Below are 23723 nucleotides of genomic sequence, written 5' to 3'. Positions count from 1 at the left end.
CATTATTGGTAATCTGTCACGTAGAGAAAAATATGTGCAACTTCCTGAAAGGCTGAAAGTCTAGGTCCCTCTCCTACAAACACATGTTCTTAACTGTGCATGTGAGTGGTGCCATTTAAGAGTCAATGGTACTACTTTTGCGTTTGATTGATTAGGACCCACATTTGCATTCTACTTTGTTTTTCCTTGTCGGTTTCTATCCTCCCCACAACTCTACCTTAGTGCAGAAATGGGTTTTTTTGTTGTTGTTGTTGTTCTTAAAGTATAATGAACCCCATTGTGCTAGGCCCTGTATGAACAGAATAAGAAGCAGTCCCTACCTGTGATATCTAGCCTACTTGTTCGCCAATGGCCCAGGAAAGAAAAGACCACAATTTAAGGTGAAAACACCTGAAAGTCTAGAACAATGTTTTGAAAGACATCTTTCTGCACCAAAGCAGAAAAAGACAAAACACAACACAAACACATCCAAACTTTTTCTCTGAGTCATCTTTAAGATTCTTCATGTAAAAAACTTAGACAAACCCTGCATACGCTAAGGCAAGCCACACCTAGTACCTGCTGCACTCAAACTGCAAACTGGAAGTTCTGCAGAGGCTTTGTTTATATATTAAAAAGGTAGTTAATCTTCCTTATATATGAAAATATAGTACAGGATCACATCTCTTATTTCAGTATTGTATTTTATTTATTTTAGGCTGTCCCTATGTTCAGTTTTTAGGATGCCACAGATCTGTATTGGCAACATCCTGACAACTTTTACAATTCAATTGTGTTAGCTACAAGTTTTGACATTTAGGGGAGGAGGTGGGGGGTAAGAATTGGAAGCAATTGGAGCTTTAAGCAAATAGCAAAGCAATTTGGTGGTGTTGAATAAGCACATTAATAGGAACATCTAGCATATCTCCCCTCCACTCAAAAAAGGGGTTAAAGACATCCTCTGTGCAGTCAGCCCCAGTTGGCACTTCTGTGAGGTGTCAAACCTGGAGAAGGGCAGGTCTTTAAAAGGGAGGATCCCAATTCAGCTGGGGATGGCACACTGAAGGAGCAGGATTGGAATTCAGAGCTCCCCAGACCCAGGATGTAGGGGATACTACCCAGGACCCCTCAGAAGGGAGAGTAGCTGGTTCTTTTCTCCTTTTCTTCCTTTGCTTTCCAAAGATCCTGGACTCTGCCTTTTGTGGGCTCCTAACTTTCATCTGGACCACCATATCTGCCCACCCACATGCACACTGGAAAGGAGGCAAATGTCCAGGACTCCAGGCCACCCCTCATCAAGGTCATGGTCAAAGGAGACGAGCGGCACACACCCTCCTTTGCCCAAGGGGTTGCCAGAAAGGTGTAATCTACTTCAGTTAAAATATTGACTTTTAAATTGTCATCTTTAGGTTTGACTTAATCCATTTAACCCAATGGGTTAATTCACATTCACAGCTGTTTCAGTATGTTTCCAAAAGAAATCTGTTTAGACTTATTGCCGGCTCTTATTTTCAAAGTTCTCTGCTAGAGCAGGCACTTGGTTTATTTAAAAAACATGGAAATTATGAAGCACAACGCCATGGGACAAGGTGAGGCTGCCACAATCATAGACCTCTGCTTATAGTTTGCCACCTGAAAATCCTGTGTCCAGAAATGCAGAGTGTAAATATCAAATAGCCCACTACAGTAAGTGTTCTTGAACTTTTTATTAAAATATTTCAAATTATAAGCGTTAAGGGATGGATTGTCACTTTTTATAGCTAATGAGTAAGGCTCTCTCTTATACATATCAAACAAAAACCATCATATTTGCAAGGGAAGTCTGCTACAGGAGTTCAGAGGACAGCTATTTTGTCTAACTTTGCGTGGTAGCCGAATCCAGTTTACTGAAATGCTAACAGAAATATTTGACAAGTCATCCTAATTACGATTACAAAGTGCTTCCAAGGAGTTAAGCTTATTACAGCTTCTGAAGGTATATTTCCTTCTTTCTGCTACTGAAGTTTGATTCACTCAATATTATTCCAACACTATCTTATCAAAACTAAATTCAAAGTTTGCTTTACATTTATTGTTGTAAAAAAAAGCTCAAGTTTTCAGACTGTTTATACCTCCCACCCTTAAATCTTTAATGAAATTGGACCCACCCACAAATATGAACAGATAACCGCTGTTTTGTCTATTTGGAGCCTGTAGACAGCAGGGCAATCAGTCCAGATGAAGCACTTATAGACAGAATGTAGTTTCTGTAGGTAAAAAGTTAAGGATGTAAACATAATGATACCACGTCACTTGCAATAAACTTCTATAGGAGTCTGAAGAGAAGGGATGGAAACAATGTTTTGCTACATTTGAATTCTGTAATAGGTATTGCAGCATATTTGATGTCTAGTTTAGAGACAGATGCTATTAGGAATTAAGCCCATTTATAAGCATGCATTAACTTAAAAAAAAACGCAAAACCCTAAAGCCTAGACTAACTCCCCAAAGAGAACTTTTAAACGCTGTTAACAAACACATCAAACTAGTGCTGCATAAAGTAAATTACTTTAGATCCAGAAGAAATTATTTCACATTCAAGAAATTACTGCAGACTAGGAAAAAGATATCCTGCAGCACAACAGCCCCCAGCACCTAACATTTAAATTTGGGCAGATCCATATAAATGTTAACTAGCTCTTATTACTGTACACAACATTACATCAAGTTATCCATACCACAGCAGCTTCTACATAAAGTTCAAATGAGAGATCCCCCAAGAACGATGAATGCTAAAGGAGAACAAAAACCTTCATCATTCAAGTACAGTTTGGAGCTGCCTTGGTAATCTCTATTTAGACTGTTCTATAACTTAATGCCCAAATGTTGTTGGACAAACTAGATTATGAAACTGAATGGCTATCAGTAAAATCCTGTGAACAGGTCTCAGGCTGTTTACATGAAGGAGTAAAGGATACACAGTGGGGTTGAAATTCTTCAACAGAAAGAATGAAGCAATGATGACCAAGACGAGAAAGAGGGTGTTGTTGTAGAAGATAGAAAATGTTGTTGCTTCATAATCTGCAACTTCGTTTTTCTTCCACAGAATTCTATGTATAAATGCAAATAAATGATTTTAAACATTTCTAGATTAATACAAATCTGGATGCTGACAGCCCTATTGCAGTACTCCTTCGCAGAGAGATGGCACCTTTTACATCAGTTAAAAAATCCCAACCACACTGAAACCTCTCAAAGTACTGAATATCAGAAGTCACCATAAAAGAACTATATGCCATTTTTCACTGATAAATTAATAAGAGCAGATGCATGCAATGCAGTTAAACACTGTCATCTCTTCTTTACAAAACAGAATATGAGGAAACGATAAGGTAATGACCAAATTTATTAATTATACAAAGACATTCCCTGCTTAGCTACATACACACTGCTCCTCTGACTGGTTTCAGTCTGCTTGCACAATAGAAAATGCAGTCAGTGCTACTTGAGGCCTCACAAGCTACTTAGAGCAATACTAACCTATATGTATTCACTACACATGTATGTACTTAAGTCACTTATTTTTCAAGAATCTGGGTTTAAAGGTCACAAAAAAAACTTTTATTATTAGATTGAGATGAATACTAATTATTTCACAGGTACAGTGTCAATATTATCAACAGAAGGGACAACATGGCCCTTGCTCTAAAAAGCTGAGGGTTCAATTTCCAGAGGTATTCATCAGCACCTCTCAAGAGTCATAAGTGTCTTAAGTTTTTTTAATATAGATATAGCACTAGAAAGTATTCCTAATACACCGATCACTAATGTTCTTAGTCATTAAATACCAATTTGAGATCCACTTTGTTTGTCCATGAAGAACAAACCCTTCACCACTCTTCAATACAGCTGCTTTTTTTATTATTATTATTTTTAAATCTATTGTTCAGACTGAGTTATAGGAAGGCTGTTGTGAAAAGCTGATTTTTGCTTCACATTTCAAAAACAGTCAGTCTTGGCCTCTCTGATCCTGTCTTGATAAAGAGTTCCTGTTAAAACCCTGCCTCAGCTCAAAAGAGTTTCACCATGGGCTTCGTCAGCTGTAGCGTTCCTATTAATTGTAGATGTCTTGTCAAGTTTATTGGGCAGGAGACAGTACCTAATATTCTATCAAAGGCCTTTAAAATTAGGATCCCAGGCATATAAAATATTATGAAACAACGAGAATCAAAGGAGATTACCTCTCATCCTTCTCTTTACGAGACATCTTCCTATTGTCTGCCTCAGAAAGTTTGCGAGTAACTTCTTTGGAAACAGCATCTTCTCTCTTTTGGGCTACTCTGCAAGAATAGGAGTTTAGACCAGAATCAAGATACGAAAGTTCAATAACTAGTTTCTTTCCATTTACATTATGGAGTCTATAAACAAACCAAAACATTTAGAAATTTTGTGTCAAGTTAAATAGACAGCAATGGAAAGCTATTTGATTTTTAAATTAATCACATGTAGTTTCTGGTATTACAGCTGCCCATGAGACCTTTGCCAATGTTGGTTCTTTTCCTTTTAGTTAAAAATGTTTTTCACACAGAAATGGGATATTCCCACACAAACAGTAGAAATCTATTGACAATGTAAGGGAAATAGTACAACCAACCTTTCTTGTATGTTTGGTGTTAAGGATGTCAAATACACAAACTAAAAAAATACTGTTTCCCTCTGATCTTTCAGCTTTAGTGAGCTCAGGTGTTACATGCAACAATTGTATGAATGGATTTAAGCATGATTTTCACGAAATTGTCTCATAAGCCCTCAGCACACGGTCATTTTGAGACAGCAGTCATTCACTTGGCTGAGGATGCTCATCTCCACAGCGAAACCAATGAAAGTTAGAATTCAAATTTTTCTTCTGATGCTTTAGGATTTTCAACAGAATTTACCAGTCAAAATCTGAGCTTGATGCTTAAGAACTCCATTCAGTCAAGAATTAGGACAATTCACTGACCAATGCAACATTAGATGTCATGGGAAAGGGGCTTAGAACTTCCGAAGCTACTCCAACCCTTATGTAAAGCAAAATTTTTTTTAACTAGAATTACATTTTGGAACAAAAGAGGAGGCATATTCTTAGAGAATCTCCTTCACACATTGGATACCCCCTGGGTCCTTTAAAATACTCTATCTACTGATGCTTCCAGGGAGTTGTATATTTTAGGAATAGGACTGCGTTCTCAAGAGGTGAATTCCACAGGGAGTTGAACCTTATTCAATAAGCCAGAATTGGCCAAAAAGCTTGAAGAAACAATCCATTGTAAATGTTAATTTCACTATCTTTGTTATGAAAAGATTCAAATTGTTGGCAAACTTACTTGTGTTTGAGAACAAACTTGACATTTTTGTATGCAAAGGCTACCAGATATGTACTGACAAGGGTCATTACACTGTAGAGAACTGCAGACTGAACAAGATCCATATGCCATATCCGCCAGTACAGCCCTAAAAAAACAGAAGATTCGTTAAGATTTGTTCACTTCCCCCTTAACTGACACACATAACTAACATTTTGTCTTGGACGCACTTGATCTATAACTGGCCAGCTTTGCTGTATGAAGGGAGCAGGACAAAACTAAAAGGATTACGTCAATTTTTTTAAAAGTCCCTTTTCTGAGGCAGAGGCTCATCTGCGACACCCACGCAGGTAAGTGCCCGGAAGGTGAAGGCCAAGTTAGCCCGGCCAGGATTTGGAAAGCGATGCCTGGGTCACCTTGCAGGAGCATATGACACAGAGCGCGCTGCAATGTCAGAGCCGGGCTGTGACTCGGGATCCCCCTGCTCCGCGTGGATGCTCTCGGCCCCACGGCAGATTCGAAGAGAGCCGCAGGTTTGCCCAGGCGCCACGTCTTCCTTCCTTCCCCAGGGCAGGAGGCAGGCAGGCAGGCGGCGGCCAGCGCTGGACGATGGGCTCAGAAGCAATCGCCGAGGTTGGGCGCTGCCTGAGGGCCCGGGCACCGGACGGAGCCGCGTTACGCTCGCTGCTCAGACCCCGCCCCTCCCACCCCGGCACCTCCACCATCGCCCCGCTAACGTGCCACGTCGCCACCGCGGGGCTGCCCGGAGCCGCGCGCCCTTTACCCGGCTCACCCAGGCCGGACCAGAAAGGGACTAGGGAGCACGAGCCGACCCCGCCAGACACGGGGGGAGGGGAACGGGATGACCCCGTTGGCCCAGCCGCTCAGGTACAGGGGACGGCGGCCGCAGGTCAGGAGAGCCCCGCTCGCTCGCTCGCCCGCCGCGCGGGCACTCACAGATGGGGATGGCGGACACGATGAAGGCGTTGCCGAAGAAGAGCGCCGAGGACTTGGCCGAGAGGTTGCGGCTGAAGTCCTGAAGCAGCAGATCCTCCTCCGACTGCTGCCGGGCCCCGCTACCGCCTTTCGGAGCCATCCTGGCCGAGACCTGCCAAGCGAGCGACCCTACTACTCCTACTGTGCTGGACTGGTCCTGCTCGGGACCCGTAGGTGTACACTCAGCGCAGCGGGGCGGGCGGGGGAGCCTCTGCGCCGAGTCCTTCCGGGGTCAACCTGCAGCTGCCGCCTCTCCGCTCCCCCCGGTCCCGAAACGCCGCGGAAAGCGGCTAGTTTAGGCCGGCTAAACAAGCAGATTCCGGCAAGAAAAGTCGCGTCCTAGCCAACACACGCCGCTAGGGGAAATATTCCCGCCCCTCCCAGCGGAGCGGGGATCGCTTCCGGGTCACCAGCGGTCCGGCCCGACGTGGATGGGAGGCGATGATGGGGGAGGGGTTGTTCCTTTCCGCCTTAACTGCCTCGATCTCTCAAGAGAGGCAGGCGATGCGCGCGGGGCGGGGCGGCGATGCCGGGGCGGGCGGAAGGTGCCCTGGCCGCAGCCGGGAGGTCGAGCTCGGAGTTCAGGGCTGGCTCTCCCTGCCTCCCCCCCTCCCCAGCCCGGGCCACCCTGCCGGGGGAAGCCGTTATCATTGTTCCGTTCACGGGCAGCTGAGCGGCGGAGCGAGCCAGGCGGGATGGGGAGCAGGAGCCAGGTGACCCAGGTCTTTAGTGTGCCGGGGTCAGCGCTCAGTTCCCGCCCCCTGCAGAGGCCGCAGTCTGGCCCTGCCAGCGAGTAACTGTAAATCCATTTGCATAAAGTGTCAGGTGCAACTGCGCGAGAGCTAGCAGCTGGGATTGTCCAACTGGAGCTGCCTCTGCCAGTCTGCCCTATGGTACCCGTGCAGCCGTCAGCGACTCCCCCTGCTCGTGCCCCTGAAGTGCTGCAGCAACGGCCCACGGTGACATCACCCTCTGAGTCATTGCTGGCCTTGTGGTGGCTTCACACCTATGTGTCAGCCCTGCAACACAGCACACTGACCTCGCACCCAAAAGGCATCGCTGCACCAACATGAGCATGCAATTAAGAGGTCACCACCTCTACGCACAATGTGGCAAAGTCACATAAGACCGTACGGACTGTATTGTACATTATGATAACGTTGCATCAAGATGTCATCGTCTTGCAACACTGCTTTGCCACCTGCTGTGATTACTGTGTTTGAGAGCACAGAGATCTGCCAGCTTGCAGGATCGGGGACCAAGTTTTTTAAGGTAATGAGTTAGTACCTCCTGTATCATAGGACATGCTGTACTAGGACATTTTAAATTATGAATCCTAAATTAGGTAAAGCACATTGAAAAACTAAGAAACCAGGAACAAAGTTTGTGTGTGAGAAACTGCAGAAAAGAGGGCACTAGTAAACCACATTTAGGCCTTGGCTACGGTAGAGAGTTTTGTCAACCAAAGTCAGCTATGGTCGACAAAACAGAGGTGGTGTGTACATTGCCTACAAAACTGTCCTGTTTTTTTGACAAAGTAAAACCACCTAAATGAGTGGTATAAGACTTTTGTTCGCTTAGTTAGGGTGATGCAGTATCAATGTAGACAGTGCGTTCCCTTACATCAGCGGTGGGGCTCTCAGTCTTGTCAATTAATAAGAAAGCCCAGGCTGCTGTAAGCCCGGGTGGCTGGTTCCTGCTCCTGTCTGGGAGCAGGGTGAGACTTCTGGGTGCTTCTCCACCTGCTCCCCACCAGAGCAGCCTTGTAATTGACATGGCTACCAATTCCTGTGTGGAACAGAGAAGTCTCTGGTGGCTTCCCCCGACTCCTGGCCAGGAAAGGGGAGAAGAGACCTCTCTGGAGGTTTCCCCAGGCTGGGACTGGAGGGGGGTGGGCAGGCCCCAGGGAGCCTCTGGCATGGAGCTGAGAGACAGGGCTCTCAGCTCCCCACACTACTCCTTAGGTCAGTGGAAGTGCTCTTGGTGAGGACACACTCCACCGATGCAAGGAGGGCAGTGTGGATATCAGCCACCGTTGTGATTACAGCAGTGGCTGTAAGTTGACCTATGTTAGGTTGACTTATTTTTTAAGTGTAGACAAGGCCTTACTTTTTATCCTAACCATTCTTTTAAAGTGTGGTTGGCATAGCTCTTTTGCAGCTATTTCTCCCACATGTTTCAACTTTTAGGGCTTTCACCAGTAGCCTTGAGGAGAGTATTCCATAATTTAATAGATCTTGCTGTTAGGATATTTTCCTGATACTCAGTCTAAATCTTCCTTGGTGCAGTTATGTTCCATAACTCCATGTTCTCTAGAACAATACTAAGCAGTTCCTCTCTCCCTTCTTTGTATTTACATCTGCCACATATATGAGGATAATTACAAATTTATTATTGTTTAGCCAAAATAGAAATCTTTAATTCTTTTAATCTTTTCTCATAAATCAATTCATTTTGCTTAATTTTCCCCAATTTGTCAGTATCTTTCATGTGAGAAAAATTAGGTGCTGTATCATTGTAGGGAAGTGGTAGCTGGAAACTTCAAAATTAATTTGAGAGAGACACATCCATGGAAGAAATCTAAGCATAGTTGAACCTGTCTGAATCACCTTTTGTTGAACTGCAGACTCATACTGAAAGTTGATTTTATGGTTTGAAGTTTACCGAAACATAGATCAGGAAGACTGCTATTATGCTAGCATGGCTAGTGTCAATGATGTCATGCTGCCTATAGGCCAGTGGGGAAGCACCACATCAGCAAATGTGCACCTCCCCCAGCTCTCAGTTATGGCTTGAAATAGGGCTAGGACACTTATAACCATTGGGTGGTGGTGTTGCTGCTGCTTTTCACACCTATTACCCCCTTGTCTGCAAACATGTTAGACCTCCCTCCCGTTACAACAGATGTTTATTTTAAGCACTATCTGTGAGGTTTTTAGCATTATTTTGCATTTTCACTAAATTGTAAAATCCAGTAATTGGTAACGGGACTCCCCTATATAGTCCATTTACCCCTCTCTTAAAGCCATTTTTTTGCCAGTCTCCAGACAATACAACTGCATTGTCTCGTAGTTGGAAGGATTTCTTCACACTCCAAAAGAGTAAAAAAACTTAATTAAAACAACAACAAAAAGCGTGAACTCTTCAAAAAAGAAATTCCATAGGGTCAAGTTTTCAAAGGTATTTAGGCACCTAAAGATGCACAGAAGCACCTTAGTGGGATTTTCAAAAACACCTAGGTACTAACTCCCATCATGGCTCCTAGACATTTTGAAAATCCCATTATTTACCTATCTTAAGGCACCTAAACACCTTTAAAAATCTGGCCATAGTGTCCCAGTTTATCCTAAACTGCATCTTTAGGTTAAACTAAACTTGTGGAAATGCTTTATTTAACAGTCCTTTGGCAAATGCTGTTTGCCCCCTAGATGGCACTCTAAAATGTCTATTAAATGTAGAGCATTACTCAAGTAAGGAAGACTGGGCATACTGAGATTTGCCTCTGGGTTCTTCTTAAAACAAACATTAAAACAACTACATATTTATTAATAATACTATTTATTTATGTGACTAAGAAATATGCAAACATTACTAGTCAAAGGAACTTTCTGTCCAAGACATGTTATTCTGAGAAATGACCAGAGTGTTCCAGCTTTATTTGTGGGGCAATTTCAGGGTGGGGTTGTTTTGAGGTTATGATATAGCAGTGCCTTGGCAGTGCTGTTCAGTACACACATACATTTCTCCATTTTAGTAGTGTGGGTGTTTTTTTAAAGCAGTGTAACATATAGAGTAGGAATCCAAGTTCCCATCCCAGGACTGGATACACACATGTGGGAGAAGATCACTTTGGGAAAATATCTTCTTCCTTCTGGCCAAGTAGACCATTTGCTTTTCAAATACAAATAGGCCGGATAAGTCATATTTTAAGCAGGGATTGTTGTCACAATGTCTGAACTGTGTTTAAGCATGTTTTTAAACACAGTTACACTGCAAAACCTAAAATAATTTTGTCTCCAATCTGAAGAGGCTTCTAGAGCATGTGGGAAGGAAGTTAGTTTTGGTTTATTCGGTTTGATTACTTGGTTCGCTTGTGCCATTTGTTGAAAGCCAGATGTGAGAGAACATATTGTAGTAAACTGGACATAATGGGTTAACTGGGTGACCCACAGTATAATGGGGTGGAGTCATGCTCCATTCCTCCCTTCCCATTTTGTAAGTAAGTTTTCTCCCCATTCTTTTTGTTATACTCTTGAATAAAGCAGCAGATTCCCAGCCTTTCAGTACTGTGAAAAGAGAGGAATATGTGGGATTATTTTGTTTGTACTTTACAAAACATATGATAGTTCAGGACTGCATTATCCAGCCTTGGATCCCACCCTGTTTGGGAGCCAGTCACAATATGGTATTGTCCGGTACTATTAAAACATTCATGTATCCCAGTGTAGATGGAGCAGAACTGCTTTCATCATGCTCTGGAATTATGACACAGCTCTGCAAAGTTCAAGACTATAACTAGATTTGGAAATGTGATTAAAATGTGGCTTGGGTCTCTTCTACAGAGCCAGAGCAAACCATGCTTTACCCATGTTGGGCACTGTCACAGAGGATTTCCATAGTGGAGACAAGAACTTTTATTTGAGCCACTGTATATAAATAATTTAATAAATTCAGATTCTTTGCAAGGTATCAGGGCTTTTTATTTTATTTTATTTCTCTTTTGTACTCCTATAGCCTCTCCCATCTAAGGAACTCAAAGTTCTTTACTAATGTTACACTCTTAAACCTCAGAACACTCCTTTGAGAGAGGTTTATATGAGGGCATCATAAACCACTGAAATGCAACCACTTCTGGAGTGGAACACAACAGCACAGCCACAACTACTCAGCAGTTTAAGAAGTGGAGAATTCCAAATCAAACAGAAACCTCAGGAAGAATTTAGGAAGACAGGATATAACTAATTACCTGGATTGGAATTTTTCCAAAAACACCATGACTAACACTCCAACTCTTACCAAAAGTGAAATAATTCCTATGATCATAAGTAATCAGCATCCTTTATTTTTTTTAATCTTTTCTGGAACATGGAAACTCCAGTAGCACAGTGCCCTTAATGCTGTGTTAGGGCATTGTTCAGTACCAGTTAGACAGAAGTATGAAAATATCACTATCTCTAATACCAGCTGCAACCAGGAGTTCCTGTGAGGATCATAAGAGTTATTTGGTGACTTGGCCTCACCTTGCCAGGCTCAGCTAAACAGTTAATATTTTGCTGTCAGAACAGTGTGTGTCAGAGGGTGGTTTATTCCATATCGCTTCAGTTCATATTATAGGCCTGATCCAAATCCCACTGACATCAATAAGAGACTTTCCATTAACTTCAGTGGGTTTCAGATTAGGCTGGTAGTCTCTAGAAACTGGGTTAGAAAACCAATCCAGTCTTAATGCTGCATTGTTTTGAATTCAAAACTATGTGCAATGGCTGGGCTGTTGGGTTTTTGGCACTGCTACAGCACATGGGAGGGTCTGAGCTTGGATCCTAAGCTCCCAAGGGGCTCAGTTCTGCATTGACATCACAGGAAGCTTTGGATGTACAAGGAATTAAGGATCAAGCCCAGGCCAACAGGGTTGCTTTTTAGTGTCTCAGTTACTTTCCAGTGATTCTTCTGACCCACTCTAAGAGCAACATTGGCAGACTCCGGAGAAAGTGACATCCAGCACAGGGGCAGTCACTATGCTATGGAATAGTGACATGGAAGCGCAGAATGGAAAAGGGGAGCAGGAATGAGAGGGGCCTTCCAGTTGGGAGGGAATGAGGGAGGGGGAAGAACCTTAAGGAAATGTTCTAAGATGTTTGAAAGTAATTCAGGCCCTATATTGGTTTACGTTTCCTGCCTAGAACAATTAATATTTTTAATTTAAACCCTGTAAATACAGCAGGAGAATTTTTTTACTGAAAATCCATGTGACATTATTTCTGTCTGGGAGAGACACTGCTAAGATTTATTTGATAAAGTTAAATAAACAAACACGGGGAAAAGGAAATTAAATTAGAAGTGAATGGGCTTTGAGTCTTTTTCCAGGAAATAGAACAATATATTTAAAAAAAAAAAAAAAACCCAACAACCTGGCATTTTTCTTTTTTAATGGCATTGGCAGGCTGTAGCTTTAAGCAGAGCCTCACTTGGAACAAAACTCCATAAAGGTTGTGTTCACTTTCAATTGTTTCATATTTGTATGACAAAAAATAAATCAGAAAACGAGCACAAGATGTTTGGTCAAAACTACTGGAGTTTATTGCTTTTCCGTAAGGGCCTGACTGCATTATGCAGAGCACCACCTGTGAGAACTGAATGCTCTGACCTCTGACACCACAGGGAGTAGAGGACATTTAGCAGGAGCTAAGCACCTGGCAGAATCATTCCCTGTGTACTTTGATTTCACTGCATAACATATTTTATTGAGCCTTGAGCATGCTGATCTGAATGTTTCAATAAATAAATTCTGTCATTTATAATGAGGTTCTAATAACTGCAAGAGTCCAACTGCTCCAGGAGCAAACCTGCAACTATGAAACATGTAACATTCTAGAACTTTTTTTGATCCTTATGCATGAGGGTTTTTACATGGTTATGCATGGTTGTTTTCTGATTGCACATAAGTGATATGTGTAGGATTGGGCACTCTTTCTGTTGCCTAAAATTACTCCCATGAAAAGGATGAGGGAAAGACCCAATAACAGCCATTTCCTTTCTCAATACCTTTGCCTTTGGTCTAGAACAAAGTCACATCTAATACAGGATCCAGTCCCAACCCCACAAGGCTTACTCTCATGAGTAGTCCCTGTTCATGTAAGTAATGTCATGGAAATTAATGAGACTAGAGGCCAAAGGACTCCTCTCATAAGGTATACTTGCATAAGGAAGGATTTGCAAGATCAGGCCTATAGTTTTGATATTAATCACTGTCTGAAGGAAATGGAGCTATGCAAAAAATTAAATTTCCATTTCTGGTGAAAGTTTAAAAAAAAACCATTTTCACTGATTTTGCCAAAATTGGAATATAGTGCAAACTTATTCCTCTTCCCCCATGTTTTGCTATTTTCCTCAAAAACAAATATAATTATTTTTAGAAACAGTTGTCTTGTTTTTCCTTGTAAAAATTGGGACAGGTGTCTTAGAAATTTGTCATTTTTCCTCGAGGGTGGAATTTTAATATTTTTTTGTTTCTACTACAATTTGTGTTTGCTAGTAGAACTGGCGAGTTTTGCCTAGCACCTGGTTCCCACATTGTCACAAACCTATGAAAAACCTCCAGGCTTGCATGTGGCTGATCCTCTATTGCTTATATACAAAAGGAGAAGAGAAGACAAGTTTTAGGCCATATGGGTAAAGAAATTCAGACCTATAGCTAACATTCTCACACTTTATCCTTTAGTCAAGCCATCATAGAAAATCAAAGGCACAACAGCATGAGGAAACCTTGAAAGATCAGCCAAACTTGTTGTCTGTCTGAATTACTCTTCCCCTCTTAGTTCCTGATCTTGAAGCAGATCCAGTTGCAGGATCAGGACCGTATTTCAGTCTTGTCTAAACTACAGAATATCTCCAATTCTGAAAGGGTTTTCATGTGCAGTTCTTGAAAATCTGTTCAGTTAACAGTTCATTTTGTGTATCTATGCATTTATGCCATGCCCGTCATCCTTAGTGTCTGAGTGCCTGCACATAGGAATATATAATTAAATACTGAGAGACCCTTAATAACAGTGTGATGAATCCTGTACATACCACAACCGAAAACAGATGCAGAGCTAAATGCAGAGCTAAATTTGTGTGGTAAGTGATATGGGAGACATTATCTTAATTCTGTATTTCTTGGTTTTAGACATTCATTTGTTTTTCCATAATTCTTTATTTTTTGGTGTTCAGAGGTTTAAGCAGATGTGCATTTCACATTCTAGAAAGGTAGAAGTCACTGACGATCAGCCTTAACTCTACATTAATGAAGTTTTTGGGCAGTAAATATCCGTTATTTTTTAAAGAAGTGGTGGTAGTGAGGGAGGCATGGTTGAGGGACATTGTGTGTGTGTGTCTGGAGAAGGAGTGGGGATTAATGGCTCTTCCTGGGAACACCACAGTGCCACTTAGACTCAGATCTGCCCTCCTCCTGGTCCTCCATAACCCAGTAGGACTGGAGGGCCATGGGGAAGAGGAAAGGTGGTAACCAGTGGTCTGTGAGGAGTAGATTACCTCCAAAGGCAGCAAGGAGGAAGGCAGGAGAGCTTCAGCCTCTACTCCACTATCAGGGGGGCTACTGTAAGGGGAAAGACTTATGCAGCCAAGGAGGATTTCAGAGGTGTGACAAATCCTATTCATCTCAATGGAATGTTCTCAGTTGAAAAAGAACACCCCATTAGGATGAATATAACCTGGCCCTGTAGCTTGGAGAGATGTGAACTGACCCATTCATCTCAGTGGTGTTCTCCACCCTCCTTTCCCAAAGTCTATCCCAACTCTTCTGTAGAATACTAATTTTCAAGACAATCTTTGTATACAAGTGGATTTTAGAGCAATTTGAATATTAAAATTATGTCACTGAAGGGGCGGTCTGTATCAGATGTATTGGAACCCCTGGACCAAATGACCACAAATAACACCCTTTCCCTGTTGTGGCACACTGATATTCAAGGTAATCTCACAATGCATGTGAATTTTAGAGCATTTTGAAAATTAAAAAGTTCATTTTATAGGGAGCCAGAATTTAGGAACCCCTTAATCAATGACACCAAATTTGCACTGCAAATGCCAGCCCTGGTTGCCACATGTCAGTTTTTAAGACAATTTACCCACGTATGTGGGTTTTAGAGCACTTAACAGCTCATTTTTATAATTTCAAATTATAAGCAGCCTATTTCCCAGAAACCCCTTAACCAAATAACCCCAGATTTGCATCACAAATAGTACCCAGAGCCCTGTTGTGTATGTGGAGACACCTCTCTATCACTCATCTATCAGCTCCCTACACACACAAGCTCCATTATGTTCCTTGCCTTGCTAAGGTTGGAGAGGTCAGAGAAAGGAGAGAAGTTGGTGGGTCTGTACTCTTAACCTGCCACAGACAGCACTCCCACAGTGCATGTGCAAATCATTCTCCAGTGTATCACCCAGGCTTAAGCCCGTTTGTAGATCTAACTTTAATCCTAAATAATTTTTGAAATATTGCTTCCATAAAGGGGCAATGGGTGCCAGACTTAGCAGACTTGAAACCTACCCCGGTGATACCAATTTGGAGTAGATCAATGCACTAGTTTGTGCTCGAGGTGTATGCAAAAAAATGTTATAAGAACTATAATTTTCATGTCACATGGGGTTTTTAGGGGATGCTGTATCTCAGGAACATGTTGCTGAAACAACCAGACATTTGGACTGTTAACCCTATACATAGTCCCAATGAGACACAGGAAATTTCAAGGAAATCTGAGTACACCTGTGGATTTTCAAGTACTTAGAAAAATCAGCTCTTAAATCGTAAGCTGGTCTCAACCTCAGCTATAATGATGCTACCAGGCTAGTACACTCTGAAGACGTATAGCAATAAAGGTAGTGAAACTGGAGGTTTCAGCTCTGCCAGACCCACCCCCAGATACAGGGCAAAAGCTATCATAGAGGCCACTGAGTGGTACATTGGCATTTCAACCTTAGGCAGAGGATTTTGTCTAATTGATCCCCTGCAAAGCAACATTGCATGAAGCCCATTTACTCAAGTTGTGCACAGAGGAGAATATTTAGCCCCTGATTCAACAGCAATACAGTCTCCCTATATGTGTAAAATTCCCAGGGGTTCCATGTTTTCACTGAAAACAAAATATTTCTATACATACCATAAATACAGTACAGAATATCAGTGCCAAGATCAGCCATTTTGACCTGAGAGCAGAATTTTGCCTAGTGATATAAATATTAATGCTGTCATCTCTGTTATTTATGGAAAGTAGGCCTCCTGTTAAGTTGTAAAACACTGGGAATAGCAGTAAGCATTCTGGAAATATACAGATTTTCTATACTACTATGCAATCCTCCCACTTTCTTTGAATCTCTAAACTGGAAACAGCTCAAAGTGTTTTACAAGGGCTCTATTATTTCTCACATGGGATTTGTTTTAGCTATTTAATTGTCTCTGTTTAACTGTGTTAAATGTAGGCTGCAGGCACAATCAATGTTGGATTAAAAAACAAAATTTTCTGAGACCTGTGTGATTAATAGTAAATCAATCAGCTCTTTAGGGCAGTTACATCTGTCTGCTTTAATGTGGATCTTTATTTCTCAGTGCCCAAAAATGATTGTTATCTGCATGACAGCCTAAAGGAAGCAAGGTCCTTACTAGACTTGAGTATTACTTTCATGGTTAGGCGGAAGGAGAAAATAATTATGATGGCAGCAATACTAGTGACTCCATAATGAATGTTACTTGGAGGTTTTAACTCAGAGTTAAATGCTTCTTAGGTGTGAAAATCTTTCTGGCAGTGGAACTGATGTACTTCTGATATACAAAGTAGGGGCAAGATTTGCAGGGGCCTGTGCAGAGGTTGTTCATGCACTGCACCAGAACTAGGTTGAGGTGCGCCAAAGGTAGGATCAAAGGATCTGTTGCTACACAGACCTTCTTGTCTTCTGTTCCATTCTTGGAAAAGGTGTGCTAGTGCTGAAGTACCAGCCATGTAGTGTTCTAGCGTTGCTCCATGGGCTGGGTGAGCATTCTTTCTCTCCCCGGTGACCAGCCCCATGCACAGATTTCTAGAGCCCAGCCTGTTTTTTGGGCTGTATGTTTTGGATGGGAGGATTTGAACCTTAAGTTATGTATGCGCTAGAGATCATCAAACTAAAACCGTATGTCCAAACATACCTGAACTTTTCAGTTCTGATCTTAATCTAAATGTGGTAACTGGCTGTTCCCTATTTCTGTAGTAGACCAAATGGTCTGCTGCAGATCTGAGTGTTGTTCTGCAGGTCCGTCTTCCATCCATACAGGAGCAGTATTTCCAGACTGTCTTTTGAGTCCGCTCTCAAAGTGAGACTTTCCCCGTTGTATCCATGTCATTTTCATGTATTAAAAAGTCTTTTATGGTCATTATTTCAAGCTATGAAGGCATTTCCCTTTGCTCCCTTTTATATAATATGACTTTTTTCACAGATTCTGATTACACTTGCTTGGTTATGCCTGTATAAATGCTTGGAAACACAAAGAGATCATTTCTGCAGGTAGCAGAGTACTGTGAATATTGCTTCTCAAGCTCTCCAAACATCCTGTATCATTTGTGTCTTAGTTCATCTCTACTAAGATGATTAAATGTTTTTTATAGTTTATACTGTTTTCATAGCTTATACTGAACTTACACTGTTCTTCTAGTTTAATTCAAAGGCTCATGATAGCATGGAGTTATCTTACAATGACCATGAAAAAAGACCCTTGAGATTAATAAATTGTACATAAGAGCTTTCTGCATTGATAAGACCTCTGTTTTTCAATTTTCACTGAAAAGTTCCCAGATTTTATGAAAACTATTATTCAGTTTTTAGTGATTTTGGTACATGAAAATAATGATTATGTTAAAATCCAATACATTACTTTACGTAGCTGTGTTTATGTTAATCATAAATTAGTCTAAATGCAAATGTGAGGCTGACTGTTACAGTAATGCAATGTAGTGGAAGATACACACACATGTGCATATGTGTATGTACTGTTGATATACAATTCATTAAATAAACAACAGCATTAAACTCCTTTTAAACTTTCAGTACTCTTACTTTTCTGTTTTTTTGCTTTTTTTCTGTCCTCCTTTCCCCCAATATTAGCCCCCCACATTTACCCAGAGAACTGTGAAATTAATTTTTTGCACTGATTTTCACCCGTTTTTAAATTTTTGAGGTAAACTCAAATTCCTGGGAAATTTAAAACAACTTAAAAACTGAAATTGAAGGGATTTATGAAGTGAACAGATTGAGTAGAAACGTTTTGCAATTACACAGCAGTTCTGTAATTCTTACAGTCCATTATATTACTCTGTCCTTTAAGACAGTTCTTGACATCTTGTATAATAATACAGTTTTAATTAAAATACTGTATAGCTAAAGACTTTTAGGGTAGGGTTATCAAATTGCAACTTTAAAAATTGTGCCAAAAAGAAATATGAACTAGCATACATCCTCTGGGAAAGCTACGAAAATCCCATTTGTGATAAAATAAGTGTCAACTTTTTGGTGAAATATACAATCCCTATGAAGTTTGCATAATTTGGACTATCTTTGAGTCAGTATAAAACATGGTGTTCAGTGTGGAAGTTGCTAGGATCCACACCCATATATTATGTATACATAACATAACAAACCATATGTCCCTGACATGGACTTTAATATGCCCTCTCTGTTCTTTCCCTTTTTAACATGATTGTTTGAATAAATCACAGGACATAAAATCTAGAGACTACTGATACTTTAGAACTACTTTTTTATTTCAACCAGCTGCAGAATGTGAGGCAATAGTGTGTCTATCCTGCTTTTAGAACAGAAAATATGTATCAGTGATATTTTTTCTATTACATTAGGAACGAACCCTGTCAAATGTTCCTCTTTTTAAATCAAGATGAAACTCAGTTACTTTAATATGATCAGCAACAATTCAGTGAGTGTTTCCTCCAGATTTCCTGTACCTGTGCAGTCAAGTTTTATGTTTCAGCTTGTGACCTCTGTTCCAGCACGATACATTTTCAAGTTGAATCATATTCAAAGATGGAGGTGTGCTCCCCAGTAATACCAAAAGTACCCACCTCTTTCTGTTGACTGAAAGCTGCCCTTTTAATCATCATCTGAAGCTAAGACATACACTTGGCTGACTTAGCAGTCATTAGTTTTCTACCTGCCAATCATCTGTCTTGCTCTGTTCCTCCAAAAGTGTCATTCCTTAGGCACAGATGTAATATTTTTTACTGGGTTTCAATAAGTATTTCACCATCTAGTCCTTCCTCAGACAGGCATGAATTCTTGGACTTCCATCATTTCCTTTTTCCTTGTAATATGCTAATTGTTCTAACTTCACCATCTGTGGACCATGCTGGTCACTACAAGCATGTCTACACTGCATCTGGGGAGCAAGCCTCCACAGCCCTGGTCCACATCCTTGTGCTAGCTGGGCTCATGCTAGTGCTCTAAAAATAGCTGTGTAGACTTTGCTTTAACACTGTGGCTTGGGCTCTCAAGCCCATCCCCCATTTTCCCCAGGGCTTCAGAGTCCGAGCTCCAGCCCAAGTTGTAGTCTGTATGCAGACTCTTTGGGTATGTTTACACTGCAGTTGGGAGGTGTGATCGCAGCACATGTAAATGTACCTAGATCAAAGCTAGCTTGACTAACAATAGCAGTGTACCCAAAGCAGCATGGCTGGGGGCATGAGCTAACCCCATGAGTACAACTCTGCCTGGGACCTTGGATACATACTCACACAGCTAGCCTGTGCTGCTGCCCCTGCTGCCATAGCTACAGTAGCTAGCTTTGATTTAGCTAGATCAAAGCTAGCGTGGACATGTGCTGCAGTCACATGCACAGTCTAGTTGCAGTATAAACACCATAAGAAGCCCGGTTAGCCTGAGCCTCTTTATATTTTAGACATTTTCTATCATCCTTTCTTGAGGAAAATTGTGTGTCATCCTGATCATTGATTAACCACTCACTCTGTTTCTGATTGCCTCTACCACAGACTCTTGTGTTAGTATCCTGAACCAAAACTACAGACCCAGACACCACTGAATGTTGGTTAAGTTCAGATCTAAATTCAGATCTGGACTTTGTAGCTGGCATCTCTTTCTGTAATAATGGACTAAACCTGGACCTAAGTGAAGAGAGAATTTAGCCCTAATTTAGGATTTGTGTGTGACTAATTTCTTCCCTAACCCCTACACAAACAAAAATATATGTTGCTGAAAATTTACCTGTTGTGCCTTCTAGATTAGTTTACACCAAAAGCTAGGTCCTGCATTCTTTTCTCAGACAAATAAGGACTTTACTCAGTCCTGAATAAGGATAGCAAGATGAGGTCCTATACTTGTTTCTTTTATACGTTTTCACAGTGCCTGTTTCTGTATCCGTGCTCTCAAACCGGTCAGTTATGACCCATATAATCATCTAGCACTAATACCTTTGATTGATATAAGTAGCATTATGGGGCCAAATTTGTGATACCCTTACCTGTGTTGAATAATACTTTACACCACAAGTAGTCCTACTGAAGTAAATGAGACTTATGTAGTAAGGCACTAACTGTTCCATGTAAGGGAATCACAAACTCAGCGTTGTAGGCCCTGATCTTGTAAAGGCATAGTCAGAGTCCCATGCTTGCCCCATAACTTTGGTGGGACTCCGCATAGGAGCAAAGGTATACTCTTGTAGAGTCTTTGCAGAATCAGCCTTTGACTTAGCAACTGAAGTTCTGTTAAACATTTGCTATAGTAACAAAAGTGTTAGCAGTCATTGTCATACACAATATACTGCAGTGGTGTTATCTTCCAAGTGGCCCCTTTTGAATTTACTGAAACTATGATTAGTGAATGACTGTTAGTTATATGTAAGACATAAATCACCTACTCAGGACGTTCTTAAAATTCTTGGAAGTGTTTCTAAGGTAGTGTTGTTTGATCTAAAATAAAGTGAACAATAAAACCCAGAATGTTCCAACTCAGTTTAGTTTAAATAGGAATCAGCCTACACGAAAGGAAACATGGGGCTGCCATCCACACAGTAATTCTTACCATGTGGTAGGACCCTTATATTAGAAAAGTCACATATAGCATAAAATTAACCCTTGTCTAAACACAAAAGTTGTGCAGATTTAACCAAATTGGTTTGTGTGGATACTTGAATTGGTTTGCGTGCCCTATATTAGGTTAGTTTATGAATACAGCTAAATCAGTATACAGCATTATTAAACCAATTTGAGAGTGTCAGCTGAAAGGGATTGCATTCATTCAGTTCTAAACTGATTTAGTTAAATTGGTGTAATCCCCTTGGTTTAGCGAGAGTGCCCACCCAATTTCTCAACTGATGTAGATAAATTAGTGCAATTTTTGTGTGTAGTGAAGTCCTTATAAATTCTCTTTTGGTGAGTGGACATGAATTTTTTTTAGAGGTCCCACTTATATTGAAAAAATACCATGTTGTTAGACCCATATTACAATACATGGTTGAGATAATAGAGATTTGCACGGTATTGAACCTTTTTTTAACCGAGTTCCTGATTAATGCTGCAGCCCTACAAATGACCAAAGTGTAGCATGGTTCGAAAATAAAAATAAAACACAATTCTATCCAAGATCACTGTCTTTCAAATGTGACAGAAGGTTACCATGTTAAGGGTGTTGTAACCAGTTGAAAAGGGTGACTTGATCCAGTCTATAAATACCTTTGTGAGGAACAAATATTTGATAATGTGCTCTTCAGTCTAGCAGACATAGGTTTAACAAATTCTAATAGCTGGAGGTTGAAGCTAGACTAATTGAGATTGGAAGTAAGGTGTACATTTTTAACAGTGAGGGTTATTAATCACTGGAACAAATTATCAAGGTTATGGTGGATTCTCCATTCCTGGCAATTTTAAAATCAACATATGTTTTTCTCTGAGAGGCTATAGTTCAAACAGGAATTATTTTGGTAATGCTCTATGGCCTATGTTGTGCAGGAGGTTCAAACTAGATCAGGGGTAGTCAATTGGCAGACTGTGGGCCTAATACAGACAGCCAGACACTTTTGAACGGACCTCAAAATCTTTTTATTTACTTATTATTAATTATTATTATTATTTTATATTAGTTTCTCTGGAGTCTGGGCCTTGACTCTATCTTGGCCAAGAAATTTGGACCTTGACAAAAAAACCATTGACTACCCCTGGACTAGATTATCATAGTGCTCCCTTCTGGCCTTTGAATCTGTGAATCTATTAACCAAGTCCCCCAAATTGGTCGGAATTACAGTGTAGACAGGACATCAGTTTCCTTCTGTGATTAGGGCAACACTGATGTTTATAGTTGTAGTGCAAAAAATCACCTAGAAAAACATCCTTGTAAACTAGTGGTTCTCAACCTATTTACTGTTGTGGCCCACACAACATAACCACACAATATATATACTACCCGTATGTCCCTGAGGATGACATAGGTTGCAGCTGTGTACTGTTAGGGCCACAAGCAGCCCTCAGTTTGAGAACAACTGTTACAAAGGCATACAATTTGGCATACAGTTGAGCAGTTTTGTTTGCTTGATGAGTTGATGGTAAGCAATGTCTATTGGAGGTATAACAGCAGGTTATTATATTAAATTCTTTCTTTCATAATGAGTTTTCAGAATTTGGAGCAGTTCTTCATGTGACCAACTCCTATGGCAGAATTGATACCCAAATTAAAACAGAAATTAATATCATTTTCAAAAAGCAATGAGTTTCATTGTACTAATATATTGAAAACATGACCATCTTGCAGATATATAGGCCAGTGTGCTTAAAGGCTCACAGTCCTCAACCCACAATCCTAAAATAGCAAGATGTGTCTGCAAAAATGATCAACAGTTAAATATTTTCAGGGTAGGGACTCTCTGAATCACTAATTCCATATCCCCACAAATGAATCAGACTACACACAGATACTTCTAATGAGCAAGCCAGAAAAGTGAGCAGAAAATATATGTATGTGTTTGTGTGCACTGTATGTTTTGGGTAATACAGTGGTTTCACTAAGCATTCAAGACCTTACTCACTAAAAAGAAATGCATAGCTGGATCACATTCTTTGTGATTTTGAGCACTAATGGGGATGTGGAATTTATGATGCATAAGGGGAATGATATTTTTGATATAGCTACATACTAGCACAAGGGCTGAGCTCCTACAGACAGGCATACAATGGGGCTCTCACTCACACCAGAATAAGTGGGGGGGGGGGGGAAATCAAACAAGTATTTATTTTTAATCTGCAGGAATAATTTATCTGGACCCTCAATTTAAAAATAAAAATTAAATTAGCCAACTTTTTCCATTTACACAGAAGGACCAAGTGGGTGGCACAGAAGAAAACAGGCAAGTCTGAGGCTTGATTCTGATTTTAGACTTGCCCACAGATAGCACTAGAAAGTAGAATAATCCATGTCTGAGGGGTTAACAGAAGTGTCTGCTCAAAACTATTACTGCAATAGGGCACTGCTGTCCTCTCAAAAGACAACACGTGTTAATCATATATACAATACTACTGATCTTTATGAGATTTGTGACTGCATCAGTCAGCACTGGGGTACCCGCAGAGCAAGTAATTTTTTTAAATGTATGGTAATTTATAATGTTAATATGGGTGGGATTTTCAAAAGCACTCAATGATGGCCTAACTCTGCTGC

General features: G+C 40.8%; 2 protein-coding genes across 2 annotated transcripts in view; one reads left to right on the top strand and one right to left on the bottom strand.

Annotated features, from left to right (window-relative positions):
* Positions 1–1670: 1670 nt before the first annotated feature.
* Positions 1671–6963, bottom strand: SSR3 (signal sequence receptor subunit 3). Its single transcript, XM_067548852.1, has 5 exons — positions 6261–6963; positions 5325–5451; positions 4200–4298; positions 2937–3068; positions 1671–2225 (listed from the first exon to the last, which is right to left on the bottom strand). The coding sequence occupies exons 1-5, from the start codon at positions 6397–6399 to the stop codon at positions 2159–2161; spliced, it is 564 nt and encodes a 187-aa protein (XP_067404953.1). The 5' UTR covers positions 6400–6963; the 3' UTR covers positions 1671–2158.
* An 11-nt stretch (positions 6964–6974) lies between these two features.
* TIPARP (TCDD inducible poly(ADP-ribose) polymerase) overlaps positions 6975–23723 on the top strand; it is a 54685-nt gene continuing 37936 nt past the window's right edge. Inside the window, exon 1 of the mRNA XM_067548299.1 lies at positions 6975–7571. The gene's annotated coding sequence lies outside the window, so the exon portion shown is untranslated. The remainder of the gene's footprint in view (positions 7572–23723) is intronic.

This window comes from Emydura macquarii, unplaced genomic scaffold (assembly GCF_026122565.2).
Source record: "Emydura macquarii macquarii isolate MOO-44397 ecotype Brisbane River unplaced genomic scaffold, CSIRO-AGI_Emac_v2 contig_18, whole genome shotgun sequence".
Classification (NCBI taxonomy): Eukaryota; Metazoa; Chordata; order Testudines; family Chelidae; genus Emydura; species Emydura macquarii.
Note: the sequence above shows the minus strand (reverse complement) of the source record. Positions and strands in the feature narration are given on the sequence as shown.